General features: G+C 38.9%; 2 protein-coding genes across 2 annotated transcripts; both read left to right on the forward strand.

The window, feature by feature from the left end:
• Positions 1 to 1,752: 1,752 nt before the first annotated feature.
• On the forward strand, positions 1,753 to 11,314 carry LOC146451979 (BTB and MATH domain-containing protein 36-like). Its single transcript, XM_085098285.1, has 2 exons — positions 1,753 to 4,691; positions 11,104 to 11,314. Exon 1 carries the CDS (start codon positions 3,822 to 3,824, stop codon positions 4,491 to 4,493), a length of 672 nt encoding a protein of 223 aa, XP_084954411.1. The 5' UTR covers positions 1,753 to 3,821; the 3' UTR covers positions 4,494 to 4,691; positions 11,104 to 11,314.
• On the forward strand, positions 10,050 to 11,158 carry LOC146451980 (BTB and MATH domain-containing protein 36-like). Its single transcript, XM_085098284.1, has one exon. The coding sequence runs from the start codon at positions 10,342 to 10,344 to the stop codon at positions 11,014 to 11,016; it is 675 nt and encodes a 224-aa protein (XP_084954410.1). The 5' UTR covers positions 10,050 to 10,341; the 3' UTR covers positions 11,017 to 11,158.
• Positions 11,315 to 12,694: the final 1,380 nt, after the last annotated feature.

A 12,694-nucleotide genomic window follows, 5' to 3' on the forward strand; every position in this document is an offset into this window, starting at 1 on the left:
CGCGCATTACGTCGCATTCTGACCGCGTTGAGTCTTCGAAAGTAAATTACAGGGGACTGAAGTGACCAAGATTTTGGGGATAGATATATATAGCAGGATATAGAGCGAGGAAAATGTCCAGCAAACCTTTAAAAATCCACTGGAATCGTACTGAAATGGCCAAAATATGGCACACAAACACTGGCAAGAGATTGAGAGACAAGGTAAGCCATTTTTGTTCAATTTATTCCCTTTATTTTCGATTCCAAAACACGTTCGTAAATTCCCATACAAACCCTTATAATTTACGCCATTGCGTAGCACTCATCGTGACACTTAAATTACAACATGACAATAAAAAGGTCGAACGAATTTCTTTTGAACGCTCATAGAGCTTCGGCTACCTGTGATGTATGCAGTAGACATTGCGTGTATGCAGTGTCATTAAGATACCCGTGTTTCTCTTGTTGGCATTCGATGTCCAAAGATAAATACATGCCCTACAGCCAATGTGGACTGTAGGTATAAACTGAGTTATTATTTTGTTAAACGGAAATTGGCACACAGGTTTTGAAGCGTGTATCTGTGCATGTGTGTTTGTGGGCATCTTTTAAGACATATCCACAGCTCATGACGTGACGCAGGTAACGCAATAGCGAGTATCAGTTTGACACTATAATTTAATTCGACAATTATTTGCTGAAATCGGATTATTAAACGTTGTTTTAACTCCTCTTATATGCAGTGTTTCGGGTATCTTCACGAAACCTTCCCAATCAGATTCCTTTGCAGAAAGATTTATTGGGAGATTTGCATTATGCAAATTTCCCACCAGAATTTGGCGAATATTTTCTTTCCCGATGGCGTGCATTTTTTTTTGTCCAGACCTTTTCTATCACGTTATTAAACACGAAAGAGAAACAGACAAATGCAATATGAGATAAAATGACCATTTGAAGATAGCCTGGGTCAATGTTTTCACCGAGTCGCCACAACAGCATTTTCTCAACAGTTGCGAATTATGCAAATTTGTTAACGAAGCCTCGCTAACTTTGGTTTTCGTCAGCGCGTGCATTGATTGCCCAGATTTTTTATTTCATATTATCAAAGACGAAGACCCAAACTTTATCACAATGTTCCTTTCGAGCCGATACCTGACATACCAAGATGCATTTTAAACCTTCAATCTTACTCAATTTTCACCTCATCGCGAAGTCCTCAAAATGTCAATTTTTCAAAGAGCCATAAACCCTCCACAGTTCTACAAAAGTTTACATAGGTCCCATTGATAGAAAGTAGGTGAGTTATGCTCTTATTCAAAACCAACCTCGTTTTGTAGCGTTGCGTACTGTTTCAACACAAGCGTATTGAACTTGGCTAATTTTGAGTAAGATTTTTGCATAATTAATGAGGCAAAACTCGTAATTTCGTTTTCTCCAAAATTCTCGAAAACTATAAATTTCCAGAACATTCAAATAATATTTTCGAAGATAGTTCCCCAAAAGTAAACTTCAGGCAAATTATCAGGAGTTTCGATTTTTCAAGCTTGGCCAGCGATTCTCGATAGTTACAGTCAGGCACTCTTAATAACTTGCAGTAATCAAAGATTATAGAAGTTCGCTCGGCACCTTAAATTGTACAGATTCGCCTTTGGTGGACATATTTTCGTTGTGATTTTTAGTGAAGAGAACCTGTGAGGGGAAGTTAAGAAATCTCTTCGCTTAAACTTCCGGGTGGAGGCGCGGTGGTGTTAGGGCGTCGGTTCGAGGCTAGGTTAAGCCCAATCTCGTACCCAGAGTCCTCAGGCTCTTTGGCCAGAGGTTGGTCGCCAGAAGACTCTGGGGTACTGGAATTTTATTACCGCAGGATTTCTGCGGTAAAACAATGGAAGCCTTGACGAAGCTTATACAGGGCAGCCAGTAAAAAAATTAAATTTTTTCGAATTCTCCAGAGTCGCTCCTGGCGCCTACCCGCTGACCAAAAAGCCTGAGGACTCTGGGTACGAGATTGGGTAAAGCCTGCATAGCAGTCTAACGTAGCGTTTACACGAACGCGGTTTCATTTGTACTCGCATCGCTTTCGATGCGGTTACACCTTCCGTTTACACGATGCCGGTCGAGACTGTTACCGAAACCGGGTCGATTTGAAAACGCTGACAAAAGTGGAGCGTTTTCAAAACGATACGATTTCATCTGTCTTGTAAACGGCAAAACCGCATCGATTTGAATACGGTTTTTTAATACTATTTTGGCGCAAAATTTCACTTCGGCGCGGAGTTTCAAAATGGTGAACGTCGCACGGAGTACAGCGCTGGCTTATACGATCAACACTTTCATTTCTGGCTTAAGAAGATCAGTCTTTTCTTTATGTAGTTATACTTATGTCATTAGGGACCTTAAGCAGCGACGACGAAGAAGACGAAACTTAAAAAATTACCTTCGCGTCTTCTGAATAAATTCGCGATGATTTATACTCTCTCAGTTTGTGCAATGTAGCCGAACTATCGAGGAGCTAACGTCGTAGGGGCGCCTTTAACGTTCAAAAAGAGAAAGGTAAATTAACCATCATGCGTTCAGGTTCTCCACAAAAACCTTAAATTTGGTCATTTCACGTTGTTGTTTTGCAGAGGACGACAAAGAAATGTACCAAAGTGTATAATGCACGTGCAGAGCCAGTGTTTTGCTAATTAAAATTGTTGTTTTCTGACGTTCGCGTTGACGTCGTCGTCGTCGCTGCTTAAGGTCCCTTATGTTATGTTGTGCAAACTTGTGACATGAACATCGACATAAATATTTATTTGCATTTGCGTGACTCCGCCCTTATGTCGATATCTCGCTAGTGTAAACCAGGCGTTAGTATATATCGCGCAATAATTACAAAATTAACACCTAAATACTTCTACCTCGTTTAAGCACCAGACTAGAAACCCTCTAACTAGTCACACTTTACTGACATATGATATGTTGTTTTGTTGATTAACTCCAACTTAGTCTATCCTTCATATAGAAAAGTTGTAATTGGTGTTTGCTAGTTTAAACTAAAGTGCGTTTCTTTGGTATGATTGAAATCAGGTTCAATGAGCCAAGATCACTTGGATCATGGTGCATCAAAGGAACCAACGAATCCTTGCCCAGAGTGGATTCCTCGGTTCCTTTGATGCACCATGATCCTAGTGATCTTGGATCATTGATCCTGATCTGGATTATCACAAAGAAACGTACCCAGGGTAGTTTTTGTGAAGCTCTAAATTCGTGAGACGTGATGTGGCTCCCTTGTGCTCGGGAACCTTTGCATGATTTCTGATGTAATGGTCTTGTTTAACGAGCCCTTCATTCCATCAAACTTGATCGGTGTAGCATGGTGAACAAAAGCTCTCATCTCAAGTGGGGGAGGCCTTACCTTAATTTGTTGTTATGACCCGAGAGGTAGAAATAATTACTACAGTTGTCACGATTGGCTGTTCGGTACTCTGTGTAATGTTTAAAAAACGGGCAGCAGTGTTTTATCGGGTTTACCACGAGGTGCAGCCGGTAAAAATATAGCGTGCGAGAAGAAAACCGCATACAAATGAGGAGTGTTTTATCAGCTGGATAAAACACCGCATACTAATAAGGAGGAAGTTTATTGATATAAAGTCACTGCACGTGATGTATTATCGACCATTTGATAGGTTCATTGAAGCTGTCACGAAAGGAGTTACCTGCTTGGGTGCCCCGCTTTCGTCTGTGTTTTCCGAGAAACTGCGGAACATCGAGATTCCGAGAAAACAACAGGTAATTTTGCCTGTCGTTACAATATATCTGTGATCAGTGTTGCCCTTCAACTTGTTACAAACACAAAGGATGGCAAATAACACATCAAACAAAGATCTGCTAGACTTTTCACAGCCATGGGAACTGAGCGACGCTGTGTTGGTTGTGGAGGAAGAAAAGTTCCATGTTCATCGCTGTATCCTTTCAATCTGGTCGCCAGTATTCTCACGAATGTTCGCTGCAGAATTTAAAGAGAAAACTGCCGAAGAAATTCCCCTTCCAGGAAAGAAAGCCAGCGAAATAAAAGAACTTCTGTTAATAATCTATCCGACGTCTACGAGACAGATCAATGAAAGTAACTACGGTTTCTTGCTAGACCTCGCCAAAGAATACATGATAACAAAACTCACCGAGAAATGTGAAAGCTATCTTTTGACAAAGGTTACCGAGAAACTTGAAACAGTCTCAGTTCTCCCAGCAAAGCCTCGTTGTGAGTGTTTGGACCTCCTTGGGATAGCACAAGAGTACCAGCTGGAGAAGTTACAATCGGCATGCGTCAAAGATGCACAAGGTCTCAGCCTGAGCGAGCTGAAAAACCACGAGATGTACGAGAAAATCAGCTTTCCAAACTATCGAAAGATAGCCGAGGGGAAGATTGAAAAGATGGAGAAACAGCTGTGCAACAAGAAAAAAACAAATACGATGACTGTCGGTTTCCCTCTCGGTACTGTCAGCAGCTCCGCCTTATGTACTTTCAAATGACTGTACACAGCAATCTAGCGTTAGGGTCATTTCCTGGTAGTTACTATGGTAAACTGCACTTTCATTAAGGAGAATTACTGCATACGTGCACGTACACTTGTAATTTGAGCGAAACGACAATACAACCGTTACATAATGGCGAAATTAGAAGCTTCATTAACCTTGTTCCCAGGGTCTCTCTTCTTCCCTGTGAATGAGGTTGAAGAAACGTACCGTGTAGCACGAAAATTTTGCGGGAGTTTTATTTTGCGGACTGGCGAGTTTTTGTGGTTTGCGGGAACAAATTTTTGCGGTTCGAGATGACTGAAATTTTTGCTGGGAACTAATTTTTGCCATGCTCTGTTCAAGCAACAACATTGAAGTGGAAGAAACCGGTTTGTTGAGTCACAGTTCACTCTACTTACATATTAGAGACATATCACTGTAATACCTTACTGCGTAAAGGGACTGAACAACAATGAAACAAAACAAAAAGCCTACCTGGTCTACTATGCACAACCAAACACTATATCATTTTATGAGAAAGCAGTGTGAATGTTTGAATTACCCGTAGCTGAAACCTTTCTAGGCATACAGAGGGGCTTTCGAGTGAAAGATGTAGCAAGTACACAACTTTGAAACCTAACTGGGAGCGGCCTGCTTAAATGCAAAAAAACTTTGCCCTACTGTAACGCAATGAGGCAGACTCAGTCGATGATAATAACACTCTTGTTCAGTTGAAGTTCCAAGAGTTGAAATAACTTCTGTGCAGGCCGCCGCAAAAGCGCCACTAGAGCATGGTTGGTCTGTTCCTGGTCTGTTTAAGTCCAATGTATATCGCCCCAGTGGTTCAGATCTATTAAAAGTGGAGTTTTTAATTTGACTGAAGGGAGTCAATGTTTGCGGCGTTTTATTTTGTGGGTGTTTTTTTTCTGCGGGAACTAATTTTTGCGGATCGAGCTCAATCCGCAAAAATTAGAATCCGCAAAATTTTCATGATACACGGTATTTTATACTTCTGGTACGAATCATTTTTGCCCATACAAAACCGTCAAACTTCCTTTATTATAATTATTATTATTATTATTATTATTATTATTATTATTATTATTATTATTATTATTATTATTATTATTATTATTATTATTATTATTATAATCCCACGGTTCACGTTGTAATCCAAGGTTAAAAAGCACACTATCCGAGAGCAAACCCACGATTACAGCAGACATTATATACAAGTTAAGGCAGAGTGGGACATACAAAACAGGTAGAATACGAGATGTGCTGGATGTAGTCATCAGCGCGATGAAAGTTAGGAAACAAAGACGCGTGTGCTAAAATCGGAGACATTGATAATGAATCCAGCTAATCAAAATGAATTGTGAAAAACATTATTCTGAGCTTTTTGTCTTTCTTCGGAGAGAGAGGGATTAGGGGGATGTAGCCCCTCCCCCCCCCCCCACTTCCCCCCCTTCTTCGAATTGTCAGCCATCAGAAGCCGACTTCATGCGTATACCAACTACTTTTACTACTACTTTCCTATTTGTTATAGTGCACAAGGCGATGCTAACTTTTGAGTCCGCAGAGAAAGCTGCTAAACCGAGCTATTAACAACAGCTTATAATATTTTGTATCTGAATTTGCATTTGAGCGCTCTGAACAGGCGGTGCAAGGAACTGCATGACAACAGAAAAGTCACCGAAAGATTTGCATTTTGAGAAGTCAGGCAACACGTGATACAAGAGCAAAAGTTACATCGAATACACGGTTTACAGTGCTGATAAAACACGATCGGTTTTAATTAGATACATGCTACAGCAAGCAAAATCGCGGTTAGCAAATTGGCCATCATGGTCTACAACATAAACAGCTCTTTTCCTTTCTGTCATACCAAATACCGCAATTAGTGTTTCCTCAATAACCAAAGGCGTTCAAAATGCAGACGGATTTTTGGTGATGAATTTAAATTGTTCTTGTTTTGAATGGAACACAATACTTTAGTGAAAATAACGGGCTGACAAAGAATTGTCTGTTGAACTCTCACCCTGACTTCATCTTTTGTGGGCTATTTCTTTGGCCCTGGTCTCTTGGGAGGCCTAAAACGTGTCTCAGGGGACGTTTTCGGACACACTGGTTCGATTGGAAGCTTTTAAAAGAATATTTGTATTTCGTCCAAAAATCGATTTTTTTCCAATGGGTTAGTCCAGCGTTTCTAGCAAGAAATGACCAAAATTTTGAAGTTGGCATTTTCCACTTGTTTATGTCGCTAAGGCTCTTGGGGTGTGTCGTAAAACTCCCTTGGGAATCATTTTTAAGTGCAAATAACGCCCTGAGAAAGAATTGTCTGTTCTCGCCTCTCAACGGGGTCTCTGTAAAACGAAGACTGGATGGCGGCGGATGGCGGATGGCGGATGATAAAATGCGGATGACAAAATGCGGATAATAAAATGCAGATGACAAAAAAATTACAATAATAAATAAATAAATAAATAAACAAATAAATAAATAAATAAATAAACAATTTCTTAAGCTCAATTCCTTTTAGAAAATTATGTAAAAATTACGTGAAAATTAAGTACTGATTCATGCCGAAAGACCTACGCTACGGCTTGACTTTTGTTATTTGTTATCAAGTTGCACTAGGAAATAGCCGGAACAAATTTTTCTAACTGCTTTGCTTGACTTAAGGCGGGGGTACACCCGAATTTGAGTGAAATTTGAAGAGGTTTTAAGAATGGATAAAAGAAAGAAAATGATTTTTGGAACACTAACAGACAGTTGATACCCACGCAAGAGCACCCCGGGTTTCTAGTGGACTAACTTGGTATCCGTCTATTAATTATTAACCACAAATTCTAATTTTAAAACTTCACTAAATCTTCAATATTTCTTATTTCTCTTAATTTTACTACTCTTTTGAGAAAAACTATCTCCTCCCAAATATACCTCAAAATCACCCAAAAATTTACAAAACACCCCAAAACATTGATCTGTGTAATGAGCATAGGGTTTTTGTATTGCTTGAAACGCGAACGAGATATTTCCGTTGAACCGATTTTGAGCGGCGGGAAAACGGCTTTCAGGTGTACCCCCGCCTTAAGGCCAGGATAGATCTGAAAGCTGTTTTCACGCCGCTTAAATTCGATTTAACGGAAATATCTCGTTCGCGTTTCAAGCAATACAAGAACCCTTAGCTCAAAACAGAAATCAATGTTTGGGGGTATTTTACAAAGTTTTAAGAGATTTTTAGGTATATTTGGGAGGTGACAGTTTTTCTCAAAAGGGTAATAAAATTTGGAGAAATAAGAAATAGTTAAGATTTTATGTAGTTTAAAAATTAGAATTTGAAGTTAAAAATTGATATATGTACACTCAAACAGTCCCCTACCAAGAGTCTACCAACCTTGGCGTGCTCTTGGGTTGGAGGCAACTGTCTGTTGGTGTTCCTAAAATAATTTTCTTTCTTTTATCCCTTCTTTAAACCTCTTAAAATTCAATCCAAATTTCCGTTTACCCCCACCTTAAGAGAAGTAACCGAACTGGCACATACTCTCACTTTCTTTGGGCTCGTCACGCAATATTTCCTTCCCCACGAACGGAAATATGATGTGACGAGCCCTAAGAACGGTTGCATGCGTGAGGCTAGCCGGCAAATCGAGTAAGTTATTTTGCTTACGATATACTGTCTACGTGCGGGTCTAGGGGTAAGCTAAGCCTTCAGTGGCTATAAAACAATGATAATAAGACTTATCTCGACAGAAGCAGGAAGACATTGATCAAAGCTATAACTAAAAAGCTACTATCGCAATTTTGTAACATGCATTTTAAGGTAACTCGACCCAGTTATTTTTTGGCGATACCACCCTACTTTGAAGTTCTCTGGTATCCCCGCCTTTACTTTTATCGTAAGTGCAACACATAGCATGAATAACATATAGATCAATCTACAATATAGCAAAAAAAATTTGGCGATCGGAGTAAATGTCACGTGGTTATAGTGCCACGCCCCTTTGAGGTCTGAGTCGAAATTCTGCTGTTGCGGGCTTTTTTTCGTGAAAATCTCTCGGCTACACATAGTGCGCATTAGTGCCTTGCGCTGAACAGAGTTTCAACAAAATCGCAAAGACCCAATTCGAGAAATTTAGGGCTTTCCAAATTTAGGTCAAACTTGAGTAAACATTGAAGATTTTTAGCGTTTTGGCTGAGTTTGTGCTTTGGGAGTTTTCTAGTTTTCAAAGCACAAACTCGGCCAAAACGCTAAAAATCTTCAATGTTTACTCAAGTGTGGGCTTATAGGAGATAATGTCACAGTTTTTCAATGACCATGAAATTCAGAATCCGAGTAGTTAGTTAATCAATTGTGGCCCTGAAAAATTTTGAAGGAAAAAAAACCACGAATTTTTAAGAAAATGCTTTTTTTGTGAGAAGTACTCTGAAACGCTGACAAGCGTCAACAAATAGCTAAAACTATCATTTCTATATGTTTGCATTGCTCGAAATCGCGCGCATTTACAAGGCCCTAAAGCTTTTTGCTGGCTTACAAGGATCCATCTGTAATAAAGATCCCCAAAATAAAGGAATAAATCTCATAGTTTATTAGATATAATCGTGTAAAGTTTGCTTATCATTTTTACATAAATTATGACCTAAATTTGGAAAGCCCTAAATTTCTCGAATTGGGTCTTTGCGATTTTGTTGAAACTCTGTTCAGCGCAAGGCACTAATGCGCACTATGTGTAGCCGAGAGATTTTCACGAAAAAAAGCCCGCAACAGCAGAATTTCGACTCAGACCTCAAAGGGGCGTGGCACTATAACCACGCGACATTTACTCCGATCGCCAAATTTTTTTTGCTATATTGTAGATTGATCTATATGTTATTCATGCTATGTGTTACACTTACGATAAAAGTAAAGGCGGGGATACCAGAGAGCTTCAAAGTAGGGTGGTACCGCCAAAAAAATAACTGGGTCGAGTCACCTTAAAACGCCAAAGCCAGAAATAATTTTACCATCGTGGGCTGGACTTGCATTTTCACTATACATGTACAGTGTACGAAAAAAGGTCAACAAAAATTGCCTGACATTAAAAAAAAAGGTTGAAGTTCGATTGACTTTAATCAATTCATTAACTTAACTCATCTCTTCCAAACAAAAGTTGGCTGGCCCAAATCCGCGTCGCTTTCCGACAACTCAGACATCGCCTAACCCAGGTGCGCAGCTCATTCACTCTAGCTATTTTTATTTACGCTAAGAAGCGTTTCTACAGGTGCTGTGCACGTACAAACGCTCCGTGCAAAATTGACAACTATATAGGGTAGGGTGGTGTGTCGATCAAGTATTGTAGTGGTAGTAGTGTAGTCAGTTCTTTGTTAAATTTTCTGTTCTTTCTTTTTTTCGGATCCGACGATACGTGAAAAAAAAAAAAATGTGGGAAATCTGTGATTAATTAATTCATCAATTTATTTATTATTTTAATTTTTTTGTCATCCGCATTTTTCCATCTGCATTTTATTATCCGCATTTTATCATCCGTCATCCGCCATCCGTCATCCGCCGCCATCCGGTCTGCACTTTACAGAGACCCAATGAGGAGTGTTTAATCAGCTGGATAGAACACCGCATACTAATAAGGAGCAAGTTTCTCGATATAAAGTCAGTGCATGTGATGTATTATCGACCATTTGATAGGTTCATTAAAGCTGTCACGAAAGGAGTTGTAAACCTGCTTGGGTGCCCTGCTTTCGTCTGTGTTTTCTGAGAAACTGCGGAACATCGAGAATTCCGAGGAAACAGTAGGTAATTTTGCCTGTCGTTACAATATATCTGTGATCAGTGTTGCCCTTCAACTTGTTACAAACACAAAGGATGGCAAATAACACATCAAACAAAGATCTGCTAGACTTTTCACAGCCATGGGAACTGAGCGACGCTGTGTTGGTTGTGGAGGAAGAAAAGTTCCATGTTCATCGCTGTATCCTTTCAATCTGGTCGCCAGTATTCTCACGAATGTTCGCTGCAGAATTTAAAGAGAAAACTGCCGAAGAAATTCCCCTTCCAGGAAAGAAAGCCAGCGAACTAAAAGAACTGCTGTTAATGATCTATCCGACATCTACAAGACAGATCAATGAAAGTAACTACGGTTTCTTGCTAGACCTCGCCAAAGAATACATGATGACAAAACTCACCGAGAAATGTGAAAGCTATCTTTTAACAAAGGTAACCGAGAAACTTGAAACAGTCTCAGTTCGCCCAACAACGCCTTCATGTGAGTGTTTGGACCTCCTTGGAATAGCGCAGGAGTACGAGCTGGAGAAGTTACAATCGGCATGCGTCAAAGATGCACAAGGTCTCAGTCTGAGCGAGCTGAAAAACCACAAGATGTACGAGAAAATCAGCTTTCCCAACTATCGAAAGATAGCCGAGGGGAAGATTGAAAAGATGGAGAAACAGCTGTGCAACAAGGAAGCAGTAACTCCAATGACTTCCGGTTTCGGTTCCGTTTTCGGCAGCCCTATACCCGCTTTTGGTACTTTCAAATGACTGTACACAACAATCTAGCGTTAGGGTCATTTCCGGGTAGTTACTATGGTAAATGCACTTTCATTTAGGCGAATCCCTGGGAACGAGGTCGAAGAAACGTATTTTTAAACTTCTGATACAAAACATTTTTTCCCATACAAAACCGTAAAACTTCTTTTTTATTATTATTATTATTATTATTATTATTATTATTATTATTATTATTACAAAACCGTAAAACTTCTTTATTATTATTATTATTATTATTATTATTATTACAAAACCGTAAAACTTCTTTATTATTATTATTATTATTATTATTATTACAAAACCGTAAAACTTCTTTATTATTATTATTATTATTATTATTATTATTATTATTACAAAACCGTAAAACTTCTTTATTATTATTATTATTATTATTATTATTATTATTATTATTATTATTGTCAGACGTGTTTACAACGACGGGAGGGATGGCTGACGAATGCCTGAGATACAAATCAAGATTAGCCGAGCTATTATCTAAAAAAAAAAAAAAAAATTTGGATTATCAACCATCAGAAGCCGACTTCATGCCCATACCAACTACGTTTACTACTACTTTCCTTTACTTTTCTACTTTTTGTTATGGTGCACAAGGCGATGCTAACTTTTGAGTCCGCAGAGAAAGCTGCTAAACCGAGCTATTCACTACAGCCAAGGATAATATAGGGGAATGATTCGAAGCCTGACAAACTTCTTAGTTATGTTTTTGTTAACATTTTTTGCCTTGACCGTGCACAAACCACAATAGATTTTGAAATGTGTTGGAGCAACTGGCCAATAGTAACGTTCCTGTTAAAATACTCAGCTGTAGTGTGGAAGTAAAAACAAAGGATTGTGCACGGTCGCGGCTCTTCCAACCTAAATTGCAGCACCATTGTTATCAACTTTGAACATGGCAAGGTTTCATGACCAGTCCCTCAATTAACTATGCTACAGCCTATAATATTTTGTATCTGAATTTGCATTTGAGCACTATTTCGCTCTGAACAGGCGGTGCAAGGAACTGCATGACAGCAGAAAAGTCACCAAAAGATTTGCTTCATTTTGAGAAGTCAGGCAACACGTGATACATGAGCAAAAGTTACACCGAATACACGGTTTACAGTGCTGAAAAAACTCGATCGGTTTTAATTACATACATGCTACAGCAAGCAAAATCGCGGTTAGTAAATTGGCCATCATGGTCTATAACATAAAGAGCTCTTTTCCTCTCTGTCATACCAAATACTACAATTAGTGTTTCCTCAATAACCAAAGGCGTTCAAAATGCAGATGGTTTTTGGTGATGAATTTAAATAGTTCTTGGTTTGACTAGAACACAATGCTTTAACAATGAAAATAAGCGAAAAATCCGCTTTTATATCATTTGACACTTCACAACTGTCATTTTTATAACCTTGAAAATGAAGTCGCGATGACTTCGAAACGTCGGACTTTTTCGCTTTTTTTTATTACTTGAATTTCGAAATGCTCTCCCACGCATGAACTGAAATAGCTTTCAAATAAAATTAAATATTTTGAATACAGGATTAGGTGAAATATTAAAGTGGAACAAATGATGCTTTGAAATCAAAGTTTAAAAACCACTTCGAAAACAAAATAAACTCTGTATGGGATCATTTTTAAAACAAAACAGGTTTACCTGCTCTCT

The sequence above is a fragment of the Pavona decussata genome, unplaced genomic scaffold (assembly GCF_977016875.1).
Source record: "Pavona decussata unplaced genomic scaffold, jaPavDecu1.1 SCAFFOLD_381, whole genome shotgun sequence".
Classification (NCBI taxonomy): domain Eukaryota; kingdom Metazoa; phylum Cnidaria; class Anthozoa; order Scleractinia; family Agariciidae; genus Pavona; species Pavona decussata.